We start from the raw sequence: 22,578 nt of genomic DNA, 5'->3' as shown, positions 1-22,578 counted from the left end.
GTGCTGGGCAGTAGGTGTACAATGGAGCCTGGAAGCCAAGTTTAATGCTGGGGGCTAAAGAGAAAATGATTAGAATCAGTCTAAAGGAGGCTGGGGCAGGAGAGCTTTCTAGAGACACCTAGATATGGGCTTTAAGGACAGAGAAGATTCATAATTGCAGAGAACAGTTCTCATAATACCCTATTGCCTGTAGGGCTTCATTTAATTTGGGAATTCTACTTTATGTCAGGACAAGGTTACCAGACTTAGTCACTAAAAACAGATAAACCCTGGCCGGTTGCTCAGTGGTTAGTGTCCACCCGTGCAGAGGTTTGTTCCCGGTAACTCTGTTGCAGTTTTGATCCCCAGTCCTAGTCAGGGCGCAGGCGGGAAACAACCAATGACTGTGTCTCTCTCACGTGGATTTTTATCTATCTCCTCTCCCTCCATACCTCCCATCCTCTCTAAAAATCAATGGAATATCCTCGGTGAGGATTAACAAACAATAAAAAACCAGACGACACCCAATGAATTTGAATTTCAGATAAACAACAACTAATTACTTAATATACATAGTAGGGTCCATGTAATATTTGGGACGTACATTTGTTTATCTGAAATCAAGTATTTCAACTGGCAATCATACACCAGGAACACCAGGACTTCCTATGAGATTACCAGGAGACATTGCTCACCGGTCTAACCTACCCTTCCACATCACACAAAGCCCCTTGCAAAGTACTCCAGAGGAGGGGTAGAGGCATTCCTTGGTGCACAAGTCCCACTCCTCAATAACTTTGTCGGCTAGACTGGCTCCCATGACTTTAGAGGGGCATAAATGAGGCTACCACATGCCATGTGGAGGAGACCCCACAATGTCCTGAGTCTACAGCAATCAACTCCCAAGATTCCCTGCCTGAACCTAATAGGCACCCCTTCCCACAATGCTGGGGTAAGGAGCCAGAGCAAAACGTTTTACGGCACAATAAGGACCAGTCCCCATAATGCCCTGCGGCAACTTCCCCCAGGATGCCTCAGGCCTGCAATGACCACCTTTCAGGGAGCGTCCAAGCACTCCTAGTTTCCAAGATGCTCATCGCGGGGTAACAAAGGGCACTGGTTCCCCGCAAGAACTAGGGTAATTCTTCCCAGAATGCACCAGGCCTATAACGACTAGCGGACTGACTCCCACACGTTTAGGGTAGGGCATCCCCTTTTTTTCACGTTGCGCCAGGGCGGCATGGAGCCGCTCAGAGGGAGCCCAGGTCTTGTCTTCAGGCCATCACCGCCCAAGACCGCTACCGGCTTGGCTGTGACTGAAGCCGTCACTCCCATCATGCAGCAGGGCCGCAGCGCCCGCTTCCCAGCATGCCCCGCGCACCTCGATCCCGGACACTCACCGGCTAGGGCGGCCCCCGCTCCAGCGCGGCGGCGGCGGCGGCGGTGGTAGCGGCTGCACGCCTGGGCTTGGCGCCTGCGCTGCGAGTGGGATGGGAAGGAGCGCGAGGGGCGTGAAGAGCCTAGGGCGCTTGCGCGCCGAGATGGACCATTCCTGGCGCACAGTGTGAAGAGGGGCTATCCGAGTCGGGCCATCGTGAGGCCAGCGCAGGGGGTTCCGGGCTTTGCCCCTCGCCGTCCGGGTTTACTTGGTACAGTCCGCAACCGGCCAGATCGAGAAATTGCAGGGCTCGCGCGTGCGTGTGCGGAGCAGGAACGCGCTTTATAGGAGATGGGATGAGCCAGGGGTAGGGGAACGCCAGCTCGGCCGGGATTCGAGACCTGAGGCCTGTTCATTTGCATAATCTTAGCGCGGGACAATGGAGGCCTCAAGCACCAAATGGAGTGATTTGCATATTCCCCGGAAAAGCTGTACTCTGGAGCGCAGTGATTAGCATATGTGGGGCGGGGGGCGCGCCTGAGCAAAGCGCATGCGCAGAGGGACTGCGGACTAGCGTGAAGCTGGTAGCCTTGGTGTAGTAGGAATCAGTTTGCATCCCGAGAGGCGGCTCAAGGGTCAGGACCCTTACCGACCCTCACAATCCTCCAGCTCCAACCCGGATAAATAATTACTGCTCTTTTATGTGTCAGGCCCTGTGCTAGCAGGCACTATGGTTTCCGCAGTGAACAAGACATACCGGGCCACTGTCGTCATGATGCCCCAATCAAAGGAAGGAAATCCACACATAATCAGAACCACAGTCTGGAGTGGTCAGACTTGGAATGAATGGAGTATAGGAAGCTGTGCGGGGACTAGAGGAGGTGTCTCCCCCAGCCTGAAAAGGATTCCAGAAGGTGATCATCTTTAAGCCAAGGATTAATAGAAGCCAACTGGAATGGGAGTCATGAAAGGCCTAGAAAAAGCAATACATGATTTGACTGAGGAAGTGAAAGCAGATAGTATGCCTGGAACCCAGAATCAGGGAGGGAAAGACTCCTATCCTATATAATAAAAGAGTAATACGCAAATTAACCATCGCTCTGCTACACCCACAAGCCATGCCCACCAGCCTATCAGGAGCGAATATGCAAATAAACCCAACCAAGATGGCTACCTCCACAGAGAGGAGGAGGGAGGCATGGGTTTCCCCAGAAATGGAGGAAGCCAAGCTTTCCACCTGCCCTTGCCAGCCTAGGCCTCCACTCAAGGATACAAAGTTTCAATGATAGAAGATACGTAAACCCAAACAGAAATGGCGGCAGCCACGGAGCTGGAAAGAGCAGGAGGCTAGGGTTGCCCCCGGTGATGGAGGAAGCCAAGCTTTCCGCACACCCTGGCCTGCCCAGGCCTCTGCTTAAGGCTACAAAGTTTCAATTAGAGAAGATACATAAATCCAAAAAAAAAAAATGGCTGCTCTGTTGGCTCCACTCCAGGCTATAAAGTTTCAATTGTAGAAGATAAATAAACCCCAGATACCAGGGCCTCCACTTGGGTCACCAGGGGGCGTGGCCAGCCTGCAAACCACCACAGGCCCCTCGCCCAGGCCACCCCACGCCCCAAGGGAACCCCCACCCTGATCTGGGACACCCTTCAGGGCAAACCAGCTGGCCCCCACCCATGCACCAGGCCTCTATCCTATCTAATAAAAGAGTAATATGCAGATTGACCATCATTCCAACACACAAGATGGCTGCCCCCATGTGGTCAAAGATCCTGCCCCCATGTGGACACAAGATGGCCACCACAAGATGGCCAGCAAGGGAGGGCAGTTGGGAGGGACCAGGCCTGCAAGGGAGGGCAGTTGTGGGTGATCAAGCCTGCAGGGGAGGGCAGTTAGGGGTGACCAAGGCGGCTGAGGAAGGAAGTTGGGGGCAACCAGGCCTGCAGGGAAAGGCAGTTGGGAGGGACCCAGGCCTGCAGGGGAGAGCAGTTGGGGGAGACCAGGCCTGCAGGGGAGGGCAGTTGGGGGAGACCCAGACCTGCAGGGGAGAGCAGTTGGGGGTGACCAGGCCTGCAGGGAAGGGCAGTTAGGGGTGACCAGGCCTGCAGGGGAGGGCAGTTAGGGGCAAACAGGCTGGCAGGGGAGCAGTTAGGCACCAATCAGGCTGGCAGGGGAGTGGTTAGGGGGTGATCAGGCTGGCAGGCAGAAGCGGTTAGGGACAATCCGGAAGGCAGGCAGGCGAGCAGTTGGGAGCCAGCAGTCCTGGATTGTGAGAGGGATCCCAGATTGGAGAGCGTTCAGGTTGGGCTGAGGAACACCCCCCTCCCCCATGCACGAATTTCGTGCACCAGGCCTCTAGTATAGTATATAGGTGATGCTGAGTTCAGACTTTATGCTGGAGATATTGTAGGAGTCCAGACTTCCTGGAAGTGACTCAAATTCCAGCTTAAAACTCTCCAATGGGATCCATTGTGCTTAGAAAAAAATCCAAACTTTATCATGGCCTGGTCCTGTTTTACTCTGACCTCACGTACCTCTCTCTTTATCCTAACTCCAGTTCCCATCAAACACCCCAGTCTTTGTCATCTCGGGTCTTTGCCCTTGCTGTCCCCTTTGCCTAAAAATGCTTTCCCTCTGATCTTCAAATGGCTGCTCGTGTTAACCATTCATATCCTGGCACAGATGTCAATCTGAGAGGCTTTCCCTGTTCTGTTTTTTCTAAAGTAGCACCTCCAGATTTGCTAAAAAGTGAGTGGGGCTGTGAATAAAGCAGGATTGGCTGTGAATTGATGGCTTTTGAAGCTGCAGTGAAGGATGCATGGACTTCATTGTCCTGTTCTGCCTATTTGTGTGTTTGAAGTTTTCCATAATAAGTTAAAATAAAATAGTGCTCCTCATCCCCTTCCTCTGCATTTTATCTTAATGGCAACCTGAAATTAAGTTCTTTTTCCCTTGTGAAAGCTTCATGAAGGTAAAACATGGAGTCCCCTTTTCCACTTTGGGGCCTAATGTTTCAGATTTGTGTTATGCTGTCTGGAACACCAAATATTTGCCTCTAGACCTCTGAGCAGCACCTGGCACAAAGTAAGAGGTCAATATATTTTTTAATCTAAATTAGAATCATTTACATTTTAGAGAATGAAGGGTCTGAAATACAAGGTTAAGGAGCTTTGACTTGCTCTACAGGTGATAGGGAGGCAGGGTGAGGTTTTGAGAAAGGCAGGATCAGGGTGAGATGTGACTAATTGAAAGCTGCCCTGGAGACTGATGTCTGGGGTGGGGGTGAGCCACAGGAAGGGTCCAGGTCATGGGATGGGGATAGGGTAGCTCAGTAATTACCGAGGAGATAAGACTGACTATTTGGCTGAACGAGTGTCTAGGAAAAATCGAGTTTCCCCTCCAGGATGGTCAAGGTGCCATTGGTGAGACCTCATTTGGGCCTGTATGGTTCACCAGCGACTCCTCTCCCTCCCCGCTCCCAACAGGGTGCAGCTTCGGGCAGAAGGACAGACACACAACTACCACAAACATGTGTTCTCTCCTCAGTTTAATGGTGGTTAGTGGGATTGCCAAACCCCCTTCCCATTCCCCTCCCTGCCCCATACAAAATGTAGTGTTGTGGTGTTTTGTTTTGTTTTGTTTTTTAAACAAGAAAAAGGGGGCAAAAGCCAGGAATGGGGGAGGAGGGCATAATCTGATATTTTCATACAGATTTTTTATTTTTTTAATATATTATATATAAAACCATAGAGACCAACACCCTCCCTAAACTCCTTTCCCCCTCCCTGGGGGGGGCCTGGAGGAGAGCTGGGGAAGGCCCCCCCAGGAGTGGGTGGACAGAGAGACAAATATAGATAGGACAGATGTGGGGGGAGAAGGTAGAGGGAAGGGAAGCTGGAACCTGGGGAAGGGGGATTGGAGAAAAGGGCTGGGGCTGTCTCCCTCACCTCCTCCATCAAAGTTATGACACAAAGACACAGAATCCCTGTTTCCACACCCTCCCCCCCACCCTTACCCCCACCGTGCAAACATGGCTTTGCAAAGAGGTGCCCAGAGCTCTACGGAGCTCCTACAATGGCTGGCATGGGGTCTCGGACCCCCAAAGAAATCTGTGTTTCCCTTCCCTGCCCACCCCACCCTTCCCAGAATCTGATCCCCTCCCCTCATGACCTGGTTCTGCAGCTTAGGGGCCCTGGCCTTCCCCCAGTTATCTTCCCCCAACCCAATCCCTACCGCCCTCCCTGGACTTGGGGGATCTGGACCTTTGGCCCCTACCCCCTGGGGGACCCCAGGCCTCTGGGACCTTGCTTCTGGCCCTCGCAGAGACCTAGGCATATGACACCCCCATCCCTGCCCAAACGTCTGAGGTGTTAGTGGTGGGGAGAGATGCCCACCATCTCAGACTCCGGTAAATGTCTTTGCAGCTGGCAGTGGGGTGGACCCTAGCCCAGGCCCAGGCCCAGGCCTGGGGTAGAGATGGGGTCAGATGAAGAATTCTTCTTTCCTCTTGTGTCCGTCACTGCCATTGAGGAAGGCTTCTCTCGCTTCTCCCTGCTCATCCAAACCACTGGCCTCGTGGGTCAGATAGGAGCCTGTGGGGTGACCCAGGAGTTGGACAGAAATAAACGGGAAGAAGGAAACAGACAAGACAGATATCAGACAAGGAAGAGGGAGAAAAGGAACACAGGGAACAGAGGGAATCAAGACCAGGGAATAGCAAAATGGGCAGAGAAAGAGGTGAAGCAGAATTAGGAAGACACCAAAAGTTCATGGAAAGATCAACCCTAATCTGTTCTCTTGGTGATAGCCCCTTGCTCTGTTCCCAAGGAATCCAGCAATTAGGAAGGTAAGTCATTTAATTTAAACCCACGGATTTAATTCAGCTTCAGCGTTTCACCCCTTTTATTCATGGGCAAAACACCTTCCCCTTTGGGAATATTGGCCTCAGATCCCACAGGGTTTGTTTGAATCCTGGTTCTCTTGACTCCGCCCCCTTACCAATCCCTCAACCAACTACAACCCTCGCTGAATTCAGACCCCCCCCCCCACCACCACTCACCCTTCTGTCGTACCGAGCACCAGACCATGCCCACCAGCACACATATGATCAGAAACACCAGTAGCGCCAGGATGCCGCCCACAATGGCGTAGGGCACGGACGTCTGAGCCTCTACCACCGCACCGGGGTCTGCCAGAGGAACGGGGCGCGGGACCAGGTCATGGGAGGACGGTCCCAGCCGGGCCCATTGCTGCCAACCTGTTAAATCATTCCACCCACCTCCTCTAACCACGCCCCTTAACGTGCCATGCCCCTCAAATTACTGCCACCTGCTGGGCCTTTCTCATGGCTTCCCTCTTTCCTGAAGTTCCCCTACCTCGAGGAAGGCGTGTTGGATTATACACCGCCCCACTGGCTCCTGAGTCATTTTGCTAATACCTGCTCTGCCTCCTTTCCTCACTTCACCCCCAGAGAACAGAAACAGCACACCCCTTTTCTTTGGACTGTTTCTTCCCCCGTAGAACCTCAGGTCCAAGTCCCTTACCATACCTTGTCCAAAATGCTTCTGGTATCTAAAATGCTATCTAGGGCCCAAACATTTCCAAAATTCCTGCTGCACTGTCATTAAGAGTTAAACACGTAGCATTTTTTGTTAGGGGCTTTCCAACCACTTTATTTTTTTGGTTAATCCTCCCCCGATAATATTTTCCCATTGGCCTTTTAGAGAGTGGAAGAGAGAGGGAAAGACAGAGAAACATCATCTATTGGTTGCCTCCTGCACCTGCCTTGACCAGGGTCAGGGCGGGGGAGGAGCCTGCAACCAAAGTACGTGCCCTTGGCCGGAATTGAACCCGGGACCCTTTGGTGCGCAGGCTGACGCTCTACCCACTGAACCTAACCCGCTAGGGTCCTTCCAACCACTTTATATATTTAGCTCATATAATCTTCATAAACCCTGAAATAGGTGCTATTGTTCATTTCCACTTTACCCATGAGGAAACTAAGGCGCAGACTATGTCACCAGCAATAGGACGTTGCAGAGCCAAAACTGAACCTAGACGGTCAGTCTGGCCTCAGAGCTATAAGAACTTTGCGGACTGTTGGGACCTCTGGAATCACTTTGCACAGGCCCCGCCCACCCAGGACAAGGCAGGGACCCCGGGAGGCCACGCCCCTGCCCTGGGCCCCGCCCCCAGGCCCCAGCAGCCTGCACTCACCGTAGACCACGAGCACATAGAGCGCCCTCGCGTGGCCGTGCTTGTTTGACGCCTCGCAAGTGTAGGTGCCATTATCTGCTGATACCAGGCCAGGCAGTGTAAGCGTCTCCCCAAACGCCTCGGCCCGCTCCGGCAAAGACTCATTCCCGCGGCTCCAGCGGATCTGATTTGGCCTGGACGAGGGTAAAGTACATTGAGAGTAAGGGACGCAGGAGCCAGCATCCAATTCTGACTTCTCAGGAATCTAGATATGGAGCGTCTAGGAATAAGAGGGTCCCTACTCAGGAGTCTCAGGCCCCAGAGCTCACCGGGGGTTCCCCGTGACAGCACACGTCAGCACCAGCGTGTCTCCCTCCCTCACCACAGCTTGCGAGGCATGGATCCGGGCCGTGGGGGAGTCTGCAGGCAGAAGTGAGATGGGAGGGTGGCTGTCAGGGCTATCTCGCGGGGTTGGAACCCTCCCGGGGTCCAGCGGCTGGCGTTGGGACTGCCCTCCCGCCGGGTCCCTGCCCGCCGGGCACTTACACTGCACGTCCAGCACGTACTGCGTCTGCTTGATGTGCCCCGAGGGCAGCGCCTGGTTCTGCGCCTCGCAGATGACGATATCGCCGTCGTCCTTGCGGTCCACACGAAACCTCACTGTGCTCGCCACGCTCCATACCTTGCCATTTTCCCTGCTGCTGCTCACACCTGCCAGGCCCCGACGGGACGTCTTCAGGCCAGGATTCCGGCTCCGCCCCCGGGGAGGTATTCGCCCTCCCAGCCAATCGCAAAGCAGGCTATCTGCTAAGCCACGCCCCGAAGCCACAGGCCTCGCCTCTCGTCTTCCGAACGACGACCCTCCCCGAATCAAGCCCACCACCCCGCGTTCCTCTTCCCAGAGCTCTTCCCCTGCCCCTCCACGTCCTCTCACCTACCATGGTATTCAATAGCTGCATACGGCGCGCGTGGCCCCTGTCCGCCCGCCCTGGGCGCTCTCCTCCAAGCTCCGCCCCCACAAACCCGCCTTCCACAAGCCCCGCCTCTTGGAACCCCGCCTCCTCTCAAGTCCCGCCCCTCGCTGGCACCTCCCCTACCCCTCGTACCCCACTTTCTGGGGTCATACCTTTCAGCTCTTTGCGGTCGCGGTACCAGCGCAGAACGGCAACCGGGCGGGACCGCGGAACCAGGCAGCTGAGCTCCACCTCGCCGCCCTCCACCGCCTGCTCCCGGACTTCCACCACGGGATTCTCTGGGGCCACTGTCGCAGGGAGAAGTGCGTAAGGGGGGAGGTCAGGGGAGACAGCCAGGTGGGTTCAAAGTGACCAGGCAGCGGGATTTCAGGCAACAAGGGTCAAACATAGAGCCCAGAGGTCAGGCAGGCCAGCCATGTTGCCTGGGCCCAGATGACCAGGAGGTTAAAAACAGCCAGGGGTAGGGTCCCAGGATAAGGGAAAGGCAGAGAGGAGAAAGGAGGAGGGGATGGGCGGCAGGAGGGAGAGGTGGTTACCCAGCACAGTGAGCGTGGCAATCTGGTGGTGGGTGTCCTCCGTGTAGAGCTGGCAGAAGTAGCCTCCCTCATCTTCCAGGCGGGCATCTGAGAGCCGGATCCGCACCCTGCGAGGGGAGAACTCCTCAAGCTGGAAACGCTCATCCTTCAGGGCTAGAGTGAGTGAATCAGGAGTGAACGCGGGGAATCCTGGCCTCAGGGGTTCGACTCTTCCTCCAGGAGCTTAGAGTCCAGCCCTCTGCCTCTTTTCTCCAGCCATACCTATGTATCTAAGGTGCCCACCTAGTTACTCCCTTGGGGACCAGAATGATTCAGGACCTCCCACCCACAGGAGTAGGGTTCCAACCCCCAGCTCCATGCTATGTGAGGACCCAGGAGCCCAAGCCCCCAGCCCCTTCCTCCCTCAGACCCAGGAGTCCAGAGTCTCAGCTCTGCCCTCTTTCAGGTCACAGGAATCAGCACGAGCCCTCCTCCTTCAAGACTCAGGATTTCGGACCCCAGCACTCACCGCGGGTGCCATTGAAGAAGAGGGTCTGGCGGGCTGGATTCTGAATGACAACTATGGACCCATCATACTGGTGCAGACGGCAGGTTATCTCCGCCACCCCACCCTCGGCCACCGTCACATTCTCTGTCTGAACTTCTTGTCCCGCCCCTGGACAGGATAGGAGACTCATTGAGGGCTGCAATTCTCTCTCCCATCCAAACCTCCAATCCCTCTCCTTCCCCTCACATTCAGTTTATTGCATCCAACGTCTCCTGCAGGCTGGAATCCAAGAGATGGACTCTAGTGGGGGCTGCACAGGGCACACGGGGAGCCCAGAGGAAAGGGAGACAAGACTGCCTGGGGACTCTTCCCAAAAGTGGCCAGAGATGACCTCTGAAAATGGTTAGTCACCTGACCCAGAAAACCTCACAAAATCCTGCCAATCAAGAGGTTCAAATCTTTGTGTTCACTTTAAGAACACTCGTGAAACTGCCCAGGTCATCAGGGGTATGCACATTCAAAAAGCCACCAAGTAGCCCTGGCTGGTGTGGGACAGTGGTTAGAGCGGCAGCCTGTGAATGGAAGGGTCGCAGGTTTGATTCCTGATCAAGGGCATGTACCTGGGTTGCAGGCTCGATCCCTGTCCGGGTTGGGGTGCGCTCAGGAGGCAACCAATCTATGTATTTCTCACATCGATGTTTCTCTGTCTCTCTCTCCCCCTCTCTCCCTTCCACTCTCTCTCGAAAAAAAAAAAAATCAATAGAAAAAATATCCTCAGGTGAGGATTAAAAACAAAGAAAAGCCACCAATATCTGTAGGATGTCACTTTACAGAAGCAATGTGTGCCATTCCATCAATACAATGGTGGGCTTGGTAGGTGTGCCCAGGCTAAAGAGTGGGGCTGGATGCAGGGTCGGTAGCACAAAAAGAGTGCTGAATTTTTTAAAATATATTTTTATTGATCTCAGAGAAGGGAGAGGGAGAGAGAGATAGAAACATCAACAATGAGAGAGAATCATTGAATGGGTGCCTCCTGCTCGCCCCACACTGGAGATGGAGCCCACAACCCAGGCATATGCCCTGACTGGGAACTGAACCTCGACCTCCTGGTTCATAGATTGATGCTCAACCACTGAGCCACACTGGCCGGGCAAGAAGTGCTGAATTTTTGCTGTGCATGCTTAAAAATGCAGAGAATGCTGAACTTAAGGGTGTAGATGTAGATTCTCTGGCCGTTGAGTACATCCAGGTGAAGAGCTTCCAGGATGCAGTGCAGAACATACAGAGCTCATGGCAGATTAACCTATGCAGGAGCTCTCCCTGCCACATGGAGATGGTCCCACTGAAGAAGAGCAGATAGTCCTAAACCAGAGTGGAAGTTGCACGAAGAAGGGCCTGGGAGTAAATTCAGCATAAAATAAATACTAATAAAAGTAAAAAAACAACAACCCTGGCCAATGTGGCTCAGTTGGTTGGGCGTTCTCTCTTGTACCAAAAGGTTGCCAGTTCGATGCCCAATCAGGGCATATGCCCAGGTTTAGGACTTGATCCCTGGTAAGGGATGTGCAGGAGGCAGCCGATCGATGTTTCTCTCTCACATCAATGTTTCTCTCCCTCCCTCTTTCTTCCACTCTCTAAAAAATCAATAAAAACAATTTTTAAGTTGTTTTTAAAAGACTGCCTAGGGAGATGGGGGATTAGAGAAGGTTCTGGAAGAAAGCTCTATTGGATCCAGATCTGGAGTAAACAGGAGCTGACCAGGTGTGGGAAACTGCTAGGTGTTCACTGAACCCCATCTTCCACACCTGGGCTCATGTTGTAGCTTGTCTGCAGGGATGGCCACAATACTCTTCCCTTCTCTGTACATGCCCTTTGTAAGGTGACTTTGCTGCTCCACCCACTGAGGCACTCAGACCCGGGGAATCTGGGCACGCCTTGGGACTTGCTCTGACCAACAGAATTTGCTAGAACCTAGGCTTCAAAAGACCTTGCAGCTCCCACTCATGCCCTCTTGCTGCCCTGAGACAGTTGAGTGAAGATGCCCAGACTAGCTTCCTTGAAGATGAGAGAAGCCCAGCCAATAGCCAGTACCCACCGCCAGCCATGTGAGTGAGGCCACCTGCACCATCCAGCCCCAGTGAGACACCAGGGGACTGCAGCCTATGAGTGACCCCAACTGTGACCAAGAGAAGAACTGCCCAATTGATCCAGTCCAAACTGCTGCTCCCAGAGTTGTGAGCAAATAACGTGATTGTTTAAAGCCACTAGGTTTTATTTTTATTTTTTTAAATATATTTTTATTGATTTCAGAGAGGAAAGGAGAGGGAGAGAGATAGATAGAAACACCAATGATGAGAGAGAATGATCACCAATGATCACTGATCAGCTGCCTCCTGCACGCCCCCTACTGGGGAATCAAGCCCACAACTCAGGCATGTGCCCTGACTGGGAATCAAACCATGACCTCCTGGTTTATAGGTCAACGCTCAACCACTGAGCCATACAGACCAGGCTAAAGCCACTACATTTTAGACGGGCTGTTACACCCCTAAAGTTAACTGGAATAACACATAATTAAGCTACATTTCCCAGGGTCCCTTGTACTTAGGTGGGGCCATATGACTGACTTCTCGTCAATAGGATGTAGATGGAAGAGAGAAACACCTCTTCCAAACTGGCTCATCTCACTCACATTCTTTTTCTTTTCTTTTCTTTTTTTATGAATCCTCACCAGAAGATATTTTTCCATTGATTTTTTTTTTTTAGAGAGACAGTGGAAGGGAAGGAAGGGTCGGGGGGAAGGGGGGAGAGACACAGAGAAAGAGAGAGAGAGAAACATCAATGTGAGATACATTGATTGGTTGCCTCCCACATGTACTCCCCTGGCTGGGGATCGAACCTGCAATCCAGATACGTGCCCTTGACCGGGAATAAAACCTGAGACCCTCTGGTTCAAGGACCAATGCTCTAACCACTTAGCACACCAGGCAGGGCATCACTCCTTCTGGCTGAATGGAGAGAACTCCAGGGAGCCTAGAGGAGGACAGGATCACAGGCTGGAAACCTGGGGCCCTGACTCACTGCCCCCTGTGACTTGTCAGCACAGAACTGTAACATGAGCGAGGAATACACTTTTTTTGTAAAGCCACTGAGATTCCAGGACTGTTTGTTACGGACGTTAACCGACTACAATTAACACAGCAGAGGAACAAGGTAGGTGATTAGTAAGGGGGTGTTTTCGGCAGAGAAAACAGCCTGGAAGAAAGCTCAAAGCTGAGATTAATCATCATCAGCATCACCATCATCATTGTCACTGTCATCTTCAAAATAACCATCACAACAGCTATTGTTTATTAGGCGCTTGCTGTGCTAAGGACATTACCTGTATAATTTCCATTTAATCATCACAATATCTGAATTTAGGTAGGCACCAGTTTTCAATCATGTTTTCTCCCAATTCCCATTTTATAGATGAGAAAATTAGTCCAGAGAGAGGAAATGACTTGCTTAAGGTCAAAGCCCAAGAGTGGCAGACCCAGGACCTGCATCCAGATCTCTCTGATTCTGTATCCTAGACCTACACCCACTGCTGGCTGTCTGGGTGCATGTCCAGCTTTGGTGAGGGGCTGTGGGGTGTGCTGGTGGAGGGCCTCAAATGCCACGCTAGGAGATTAGCTTTTCGCCTGAAGACCCGTGTAGGTTTTGAAGCAGGAAAGAACCATGATCACATCTGGTTATATACCTTTAAATGTTGGATAACTATCGCTTCATGTCTCTTACAGGCTGTCTTATTCATTCATTTGAGTATTTCCTAGGCAGTGGGTAGGTGTCCCAGGCTGCATGCCCACAGATGAGTCAGAAAAGGTCCCTGTCCTGGAGGGCCTTTCAAGATTTATGTGGCGTTAGACACAAATCACTGTAATATCCCATCTAACGTGTTATAGTCCCTGTAAGAAGGATAGGTAACCTCATTTGGGGGCTGAGGGGTGGAAAAGATTAATTCCAAGGGGTGAAGGCCGAGAGAGCTAGCTTTCTACCCTGACATCCATGCTTCCCTTTCTCCTCAGCAAAGGAACCCTGATTGTATTTTATGGCTGCCCTATGCCTGGCAGAAAGATATATTTCCCAGACTTTCTTGCAGCTAAGTGAGTCCATGTGAAAGTTCTGTCCAATTGGATGTAAGGAAAAGTATCATGTGGTAATTTGGGGAGGATTTCCTAAAAGGAAATCCAGGTCACCTTTGTGCTGCTTGGAGCTAGGATGCTGATGCCTGGGGTCCTGGCAGCCATGTTGGGCCATGAGGACAAGGGCAGTAGGGATGGTGCGACCAAGAGCTGAACGGTACCTGGGCCTCTGGTGATGATGTGGAGCGGCCGTAAAAGCCCTGGATGCCTATTTCGGGACTTATTTTCTGTTTAGTATAACTTTTTGTGTTTTTAAGCCACTAATAGTGATTTATCTAGTATCTCCTGGAATATCAAGCTTCACATGTCTAATCCAAATGTTTTCCCTTTCATATTTTCTCAATCTCAGTAAATGTCACAACTATCTACCTGGCTGCTCAGGACCCAAACCTAGAAATCATGCAAGTTCTTACCCTTTCCCTCACCTCTAACATCTTTTCCATCAGCAATATCTATCCATTCTACTTCCAAAACATATCCCATATCCATTCATCTTTGTCTACCTCTTTTACCATAACCCTACTTCAGGAGTGGGGAACCTTCTTCTTCTTCTTTTTTTTTTTTTGCCAAGGCCATTTGCATATTTATGACGTCATTCATGGGCTATACAAAATTATCAACTTAAAAAATTAGCCTGCTATATTTGGTCAAACATTTAATTAACTCACCCCTAATGCGTTGGCTGGGCCAGACCAAATGATTTCATGGGCCTTATATGGCCCGTGGGCTGGACGTTCCCCACCCCTGCCCTAGTCCAATGACGCTATCTCTTACTTGAACCATTTTTCCCCCCAAAGATTTTTTATGGATTTTTGGAGAGAGAGAGAAAGGGAGAGGGGAAGAGAGAGAAACATTGATGTGAGAACGAAACACTGACCAGCGGCTGGCTGCCTTCTGCATGGCCCCCATAGGGGAGCGAGCCTGCAACCTGGGCATATGCCCTGACCAGGAATCAAACCAGAAATTTTTTGGTGCATGGGACGATGCCCAAATGAGCCTTACTGGCCAGGGCTCTTACTTGAACCTTTAAGAACTACGCATGGGCCCTAACCGGTTTGGCTCAGTGGCTAGAGCGTCGGCCTGCGGACTCAAGGGTCCCAGGTTCGATTCTGGTCAAGGGCATGTACCTTGGTTGCGGGCACATACCCAGTAGGGAGTGTGCAGGAGGCAGCTGATCGATGTTTCTCTCTCATTGATGTTTCTAACTCTCTATCCCTCTCCCTTTCTCTCTGTAAAAAATCAATAAAATATATTTTTAAAAAAGAAAGAAAAGAAAGAACTACGTATGGGCCTCCTTGCGTCCATCCATGCCTGCCTCCCACCAGGCCCTTCTCCACACAGCAGCTATGGATTTTCCAAAAAAGTAAATCAGATCAAGTCACCTCTCTGCTTAAAACCCTTCATTAGCTGCCCATTACACTTAGAATAGAATCTAGACTCCTTCCCTGGGCCTTCAAGGTGCTGTGTGGCCTGGCCCCTCTCTGGCTGCAGTTCCAGTCACCCTCACTTCACTCCAGCTCACTGGCCTTGGCGTCCTACAAACACGCTGAGCTTGTTTCCACCCAGGGCCTTTCCACTTGCTCCTCCCTCTGCCTGGAATGTTCTTTCCCCTTGATCATCCCAGGACTGCCTCCTGTTCCCATCTGGGTCTCTGCTCCTATGGACACCCCTTCAGAGTGACTTTCACTCCCCAGCCCTTCACCTCCAGAACACTTTCTATTTCATCACCGCTGTTTTATTTCCTGTGTGGAAAGTTCGCTGAAATTATTTTATTAATTTGCTCATATATTTATTGTCCCCCATCACTAGATATATTCTCCAGGAAGCAGGGATAGAAACCACGGGGTTTACTGCTATGCCCTTAGTGCCCAGAAGTGTGCCTGGCACTTGGATAAATGTTTGGAGATGGATGAATGGATGGCACGTGTCAGGCAGGATCTCATTTCAGCCTCACAACAACTTTGTGGCATCACTATCCTCATCTTAAACACCTGGGTTGATCCCAGCTGGACCACTGGCCATCTGTGTGACCTTGGGCAGTGGCTTAACCTTTCTGAGCCTCAGGTGCCCCGCCTGTAAAATGGGGATAAAGCCAATGCCTGCCTCAGAGGGATTAGCCCAGTGCCTTGAGCTCAGAGAGCCCTCTGCAAAACTGCTATTATTACAGCCTCCAGGAACTTGCCCATGCTCACGAAAACGGGCCTGCCTGCTTAATCTGGAACTTTAAAAAAACATTTTGAAGCCTAGCCATGGATTCTGCACCTCAGGGCTAGCCCAATGTAGCCCCCCATTTTACAGACGTGGAGAAATGAGGCTCAGGGGTCCCAGGCAACTTGGTGGCAGAAAGTCAATACCTCTGGAGAGCCATCAGGATGCCCCCCAAATTTACCTCCTGCTCTCTGCTTGAGGGTGCACATGGGGTGAGGGTGGGGTTTTTTGTCTTATTCCCTCCCCCTCCTAAGACTCAGTAACCAACAGTGTTTGTGCCTGGAATATTAATGTCCCAGGAGCTTTTGTTTTGGGGTTGGGGGGTGGTGAGGCGGGACTTTCTGGTCAGAGAGGGGTTGAGCTTTGGGGACTAGGGCGCTGGCCCTTTAAACTGTGTTGACAGCCTGGAGTTGTCATGGGGATGGTGCCTGGAAAAGAGATGGGAGGGTTTGGGAAAGAGCGGCTGAGCAGGTGACATGTAGAGACCCAGAATCCAGCACTCTGCTCCCTCAGACCCAGGAAACCAGCCCCAAACGCCTCCTCTCCCAGGCTCCTCCAGGCTCCTAGCACCCTCTTCCATCAGGACCAGGAAGGAGTCTGAAATCTCAGCATCCTCCTCCCTCAATCCCAGAAGTCCCCAGCCCCCAGCCTCTCCTCTCTCAAACCCAGGACTCTGGGCCTTCAGCCCCCTCCTCCGTCAGGACCCAGGAGCCAGGGGTCCAGAGTACACAGCTGGTGGATGTTTCCACGGAAACTAAGTGGGGTGGGGGAGCACTTCCTGGGTCCTGAGTCAGCGAATACCCAAGGGAGTCTCAAGGTCACGGTTCCAGGAAGGTCACAGCCACCCCTCCGTATCCGCTCCCCAGGAGGTTTGTGGCATCATGCCTTCTTCTCCCACTTCCTCCCCTAGGGAGGTGGTATATCCCTGTGTCCTGATTGAACACCCCCTCCGCCCCCCATCAGTGGCGGAGTCCGAACATCCTTGCACAAAGCATCAATTCTTCCTCAGCTCAGCCTTGTGAAGGCGCCTGTATTCGCAGGACCCAGGCATCAGGGTCCCAGCCCCTCCTCCTCCAAGACCTAGGAGTACGGACCCCCAGCCCTTCTTTCTTGGAACCCTCCTCCCTCAGCCCCAAGTCCAGCCCCCAGCCTCCTCCTCCCTCACACCCAGGAGTCCAGGCCCCCACCCCCCTCCTTCTTCAGACCCAGGAGTCCAGGCCCCAGCCCCTCCTCCCTCAGACCCAGGAATCCAGGCCCCCAGCCCCTCCTCCCTCAGACCCAGGAATCCAGGCCCCCAGCCCCTCCTCCCTCAGACCCAGGAGTCCAGGCCCCCACCCCCCTCCTTCTTCAGACCCAGGAATCCAGGCCCCCAGCCCCTCCTCCCTCAGACCCAGGAGTCCAGGCCCCAGCCCCTCCTCCCTCAGACCCAGGAATCCAGGCCCCCAGCCCCTCCTCCCTCAGACCCAGGAGTCCAGGCCCCACCCCTCTCCTCCCTCAGACCCAGGAGTCAAGGCCCCAGCCCCTCCTCCCTCAGACCCAGGAATCCAAGCCCCCAGCCCTCCTCCCTCAGACCCAGGGTCCAGGCCCCCACCCCCCTCCTCCCTCAGACCCAGGAGTCCAGGCCCCCATCCCCCTCCTCCCTCAGACCCAGGAGTCCAGGCCCCAGCCCCTCCTCCCTCAGACCCAGGAGTCCAGGCCCCCAGCCCTCCTCCCTCAGACTCAGGGGTCCAGGCCCCCAGCCCCTCCTCCCTCAGACCCAGGAGTCCAGGCCCCAGCCCCTCCTCCCTCAGACCCAGGAATCCAGGCCCCCAGCCCCTCCTCCCTCAGACCCAGGAGTCCAGGCCCCCATCCCCCTCCTCCCTCAGACCCAGGAGTCCAGGCCCCAGCCCCTCCTCCCTCAGACCCAGGAGTCCAGGCCCCCAGCCCTCCTCCCTCAGACCCAGGGGTCCAGGCCCCCAGCCCCTCCTCCCTCAGACCCAGGAGTCCAGGCCCCAGCCCCTCCTCCCTCAGACCCAGGAGTCCAGGCCCCATCCCCTCCTCCCTCAGACCCAGGAGTCCAGGCCCCATCCCCTCCTCCCTCAGACCCAGGGGTCCAGGCCCCCAGCCCCTCCTCCCTCAGACCCAGGAGTCCAGGCCCCCACCCCCTCCTCCCTCAGACCCAGGGGTCCAGGCCCCCACCCCCTCCTCCCTCAGACCCAGGAGTCCAGGCCCCCACCACCTCCTCCCTCCAACACAGGGGTCCAGGCCCCCACCCTACTACTCTCCTGGAAACTTTTGACTCCAGGTCCACAGTCCTCAGCTCCCAGAGCCACAGTCCTGCCTCCCCCAGCCCTCTACCCACCTCTTATCTGGAAACCAAGCATCAGGTGGGGGCCTAGGGGTAAGTCAGTCAGCAGCCTCACACACAAAGTCTCCCCTGTGGCCCCCACATTTCTGGGATATTCAGAACTCCCTGGATTCCAGGCCTCAGGCCCAGGGGATGGGGGAATGCTCTGGAGCCATGGTCGGCAAACTGCGGCTCGCGAGCCACATGCGGCTCTTTGGCCCCTGGAGTGTGGCTCTTCCACAAAATACCACGGCCTGGGCGAGCCTATTTTGAAGAAGTGGCATTAGAAGAAGTTTAAGTTTAAAAAATTTGGCTCTCAAAAGCAATCTCAATCGTTGTACTGTTGATATTTGGCTCTGTTGACTAATGAGTTTGCCGACCACTGCTCTGGAGTTCCCCCCTGAGTGTGTCGGGGGGAGGTCAGCGGAGGAATTCCTGCTCTGGGAAGGGTGCAAGCCTGCACTGAGCGCTCACTGTCCTAGCCACCACCCCCAGTGGCCACTATTCACGCCCCCCTTAGGAGTGCCCAGGCTCTGCTGCTGCCCTCCCGCCCTCCTGGGTGCCTGCGGAGGAGCCTTGGTGCCCGGTTCCCAGAAGACCCAGAGGCCTGGGGTCTGCACAGGCAGAAAACAGTGGGTGCTTGGGTCCTGGTGCCACAAGCCATTGGGTGCTGGCGAGTCTGACTGTCTCCAAGTCTCCCCGCCCCACCCAGAGAGAGAAAGCTGTCTTTGTGTTCCCCAAGATGGGGACAGGCCAGACTCGCACGACATTAACCCACCCAGGCCCCAGCCCCGCTGTGTCTAAGGTCTTGGAATCCTTTGCAGAATCTGACCTCAGCTATAGGGACTCAGGCATCCAGCTCATGGGTGGGTGGGGGTCAGTGACAGAAAGTTCCCAAGACCTGTACCCGGGGCTGACTCACATTGGGGGGAAGCCCCCCTGTCCTCAGAGTAGCTGGGCAGAACTTTAGAAGGGAAAAGTGAGTCACTTTGGAGGGAAACACTATTCGGGATCAACAAGCTCCCGCTCCACACGGCCCCCCAACTCTAACAGCCTCTCTGTCTTTTCTTTGTATCTGGATATCTGTTTCCTCCGCGCTTTCTGTCCCAAGTTCTGGCCTGTGTGCATCTCTAGGCAGGCTACCCATCCTCTTTCTCACTTCCCACCCTGGACCCTTCTTTCTTTTGGCATAAATCTCCGCATCTTCTGCTATTCGTGGCAGATGAGTGAGCCAGGAAAGCGAGAATACGTCTTTGAAAGGACACAAATGGACGCCATCTCCCATCCCCACTGCTGCTGGCTGGGCAAGGTGAGAGAGGAAGGAGGGTGACTAAGAGGGCACCATGCACACACCCTGAAACCTAGTGGCCAAAGCCATTCAGAAACATCCAGTGAAAAGGAGAGCAGGCAGGGCCCTCTGAGATCATGTACTCCAGCTTGCTAACCCCATGCTTTACAGAAGGGGAAAGTGAGGCTCAGAGTGGGATGGGGGATGATACAAAATCACACCAGAGAGGCCCAGTTCCTCGGCTCCCAGTCCAGAGTGCTTCCCATGACACCATTCTCTCCTGACTTGTTAAGCCCCAGGATTTAGAGAAAGTTTGCAGAAGGGATTAGAGTACCAGGATGCGGCGATTTTAAACAAGGGAAAAACCAGTAAAGCTACCTCCCAGAAGTGCTGGATGAGAGATTCTTGCACTGAGTAGGTGGCCGTCTTAGGCCATCTTCTGATTCTAAGGCTCCAAAGTCCCACAGTTCTAAGCTGTCAAGATTCTAGATGTCAGAGATGCCAAGATCCAGGATCTCCAAGAGGCCAACATTTCAGAATGTTAAAGATGTCAAGGGGCCAGAATGCTAATGCCATCAAGGTTTCAGAATTTTAAAGGTGTCAAGATTTTTAAAGATTTTGGGATTCTAGAATCCTAGCGGTGTCAATGTTACAAAATACCCTCAGGGGTTTTGTTTACTGGATTAATTGGTTCTAGGATTCTAGGAGGCTGGATTTGAGGGCCTAAAAAAAAAAAAACACGAAGAGAGAAAAATAAAACTGGAAGGAAATGTAGCTGAGGTACCAGAGCACTCATCTGGGAAATTGCAGCGTGTCTGTTGCAAAGAAAGGAGGTAAGGATGCACGTCCGGAAGGGATGGCAGAGACCAGAGAAGAAAGCAAGGTGGGTGGTGAAAGGCCAGCTTTGCCCCTCACCTTGTCTGGGGTTCAAGCTGGAATTCCTTCCCTGTCAGATCCCTGAGCTCAACATCCATACCTTACAGAGAGTGAAACCGAGCCCAGGAGAGAGGAAGGTTCCTGCCATCAGTGACGGTGGCAAATGGCGCGAGTCAGGATTGACACCCAGGCCCCCAGCCCTGTACCATCTGGTTCCACTCCTCTCTCAAATCTCACAGAACCTCTAGCCCTCCCACTTCTGCCCAGTCACCTCCCAATCCTCCCTTCCTCCCGAGATCAGCTTTACCCACCAGGAGGAGGTGGCCTGTGACAAGTTCGAGGCGCACGGTGTGAAGGGTGTGTGGGTGACATTTCCTGACCTTGTCCCCAGTCTCAGGGTCATGCTATCTTGGAGGTCTCCACCTTCTCTCCAGGTGTTAAAGCTATGTGGATGGCTCTCTAGCTGCTCTGGAGGGGAGCAGCTGGGTGTGTGACCGGGTGGGGAGGGGCAGCATTTGGGAGGAATTTGCTGAATCCACGTGTGTGCCCACATGCCGAGTTCACCACACCATTCTCCCCGCCTCTCCCCCCACATTTCTCCGGGGCCTTTCAGGATGCCCTGCCTGACTCAGTTCCTCCCCAGGGGCACATAGTGCTAGAGAGGTGGAGGGATGGAGGATGGGAATGGGGATCCCAGGATGGAGGTTGTAAGGGTAGAGAGGGGAGGCGACAGAGAGACAGGGGACAGAGAGGCAGTGGGACAGATAGAGGGGATAGAGGAGGAATGAGAGAGAGAGGTGACAGAGGGGGCTGGAGAAACAGAAATGACAGAAAGATAGGGGACAGAGAAACAAGGGGATGGGACAGATGAGGGACAGAGAGAGAAACAAGGATGACAACAAGACAGGGTCAGAGAGGGAGAGCAGAAATACAGAGGGACAGAGAGGGGGGACTAGAGAGGATGACGGGGGACAGAGTAACCCACTAAAAAGGAACAGAGACCAAGGGACAGAGGTGGGGGACAAAGAGGGTAGAGAGGTGGGGGAGAGGGAGGCAAGGAGAAAGGGGGGCAGACAGAGAGAGGGGCAGGACTTCGGGACTGAGGGACGGGGGGGGGGCAGAGGACAAGGGTAGAAGGACTAGGAGAGAGACTGAGACTCAGATACAGGCGGACAGAGGGACGCAGAGAGCGGACAGAAGGACAGCGAGACCGGCCCGAGAAGGCGGGCTGGGGCGGGTGTGTGTGTGGGGGGGTCTCGGTCCCTTTGTCCCCGCTGGGATCGGGGCCTGTGCGGGGCGGGGGAGCTGCGGCACGGCGGCCGGGGCCCGCGCCCCCTCCCCCGCTCGCGGCTCCCGCTCCCGACCCGCGCTGCGCTTTGTCCCGGGGAGGGGGCCCGGCCCGGCCCCGCGCGCATTGTTCGGCCTCTGCGGCCCCGCGGCTGCCAGGCTGTCAACGCGCTGAGCTCCCCGCCCTGGCCCGGCCGGCCGGCCCCGGCCCCCGACCTACCTGGCCCCGCCGCGGCCGCCCACAGCAGCAGCAGCGGCCACTGGAAGCGCCGGGCCCGGCCCATGGTGCCGCCGCCGCCGCCGCCGTCGCTCGCTCCCGGCCCGGCACCTGCACCGCCCGCGCCGCCCGCCCCGCCCCCGCCCCGCCCCCTACCCGCCCGGGGGCGGGGCTCCAGGGCCGGGGCGGGGCTCCGGTTCCGGGGCCCGTCCGGGAAGGACGGGGAGACGGGGAGACCCGGGCAGGCCACGAGACACTGTGTGGGAGAGGACCCGCGGGGCGGTGGGTGGGGGCGCGGCGCCCAGAGGTGGGAAGCCGGCCGCGCGGGGCTGTGAGCGGGACAGGGCTGTGTGAGCGCAGAGGGTGGTGCGTGTTCAGCCGAGAAGCGAGAGTGTGTAGGTGTGCAAGGGTGAGAACGTTGTGTGGAGGAGCTAGTGTGTGCGGGTGAGTGTGCGTGTGAAAGGTGAGGGTGCGAAGTGTGGGAAGGCTGAGCGCAGGGCCGGGGCGGGCGTTGAGTCGGGGTAGGGAGGCGGGGGCGGTCATGTGCGTGAAGGTTAGGGTGTGTGCGCGGGTGTGCAAAGGGGAGAGAGTGTGAGGTTGAAGGAGGGAGCGTGTTTCGTGGGAAAGTGAGTGTGAGAAGTG

At 54.4% G+C, this 22,578-nt stretch overlaps 1 protein-coding gene across 1 annotated transcript; it reads right to left on the bottom strand.

Annotated features, from left to right (window-relative positions):
• Positions 1-4,889: 4,889 nt before the first annotated feature.
• On the bottom strand, positions 4,890-22,088 carry CADM4 (cell adhesion molecule 4). Its single transcript, XM_080645273.1, has 9 exons — positions 21,940-22,088; positions 9,572-9,718; positions 9,064-9,216; positions 8,680-8,814; positions 8,100-8,264; positions 7,883-7,973; positions 7,575-7,747; positions 6,418-6,546; positions 4,890-5,950 (listed from the first exon to the last, which is right to left on the bottom strand). Exons 1-9 carry the CDS (start codon positions 22,001-22,003, stop codon positions 5,841-5,843), a joined length of 1,167 nt encoding a protein of 388 aa, XP_080501399.1. The 5' UTR covers positions 22,004-22,088; the 3' UTR covers positions 4,890-5,840.
• Positions 22,089-22,578: the final 490 nt, after the last annotated feature.

Source organism: Plecotus auritus (assembly GCF_963455305.1).
Source record: "Plecotus auritus genome assembly, chromosome: 10".
In the NCBI taxonomy this organism is placed as follows: domain Eukaryota; kingdom Metazoa; phylum Chordata; class Mammalia; order Chiroptera; family Vespertilionidae; genus Plecotus; species Plecotus auritus.
The sequence above is the reverse complement of the archived record's forward strand: the minus strand, read 5'-3'. Positions and strand labels throughout refer to the sequence as shown.

Bases quoted from the DNA above. Each gene is read 5' to 3' on its own strand.
- CADM4 (XM_080645273.1), bottom strand. From the start codon at position 22,003: ATGGGCCGGGCCCGGCGCTTCCAGTGGCCGCTGCTGCTGCTGTGGGCG. The intron at 8,815-9,063 runs GTAACCACCTCT...TCCCTGCGACAG, and splicing joins TGCCACGCTCACTGTGCTGG to TGGCCCCAGAGAATCCCGTG. The intron at 6,547-7,574 runs GTGAGTGCAGGC...TTCCTCTGGCAG, and splicing joins CTATGTGCTCGTGGTCTACG to ACCCCGGTGCGGTGGTAGAG.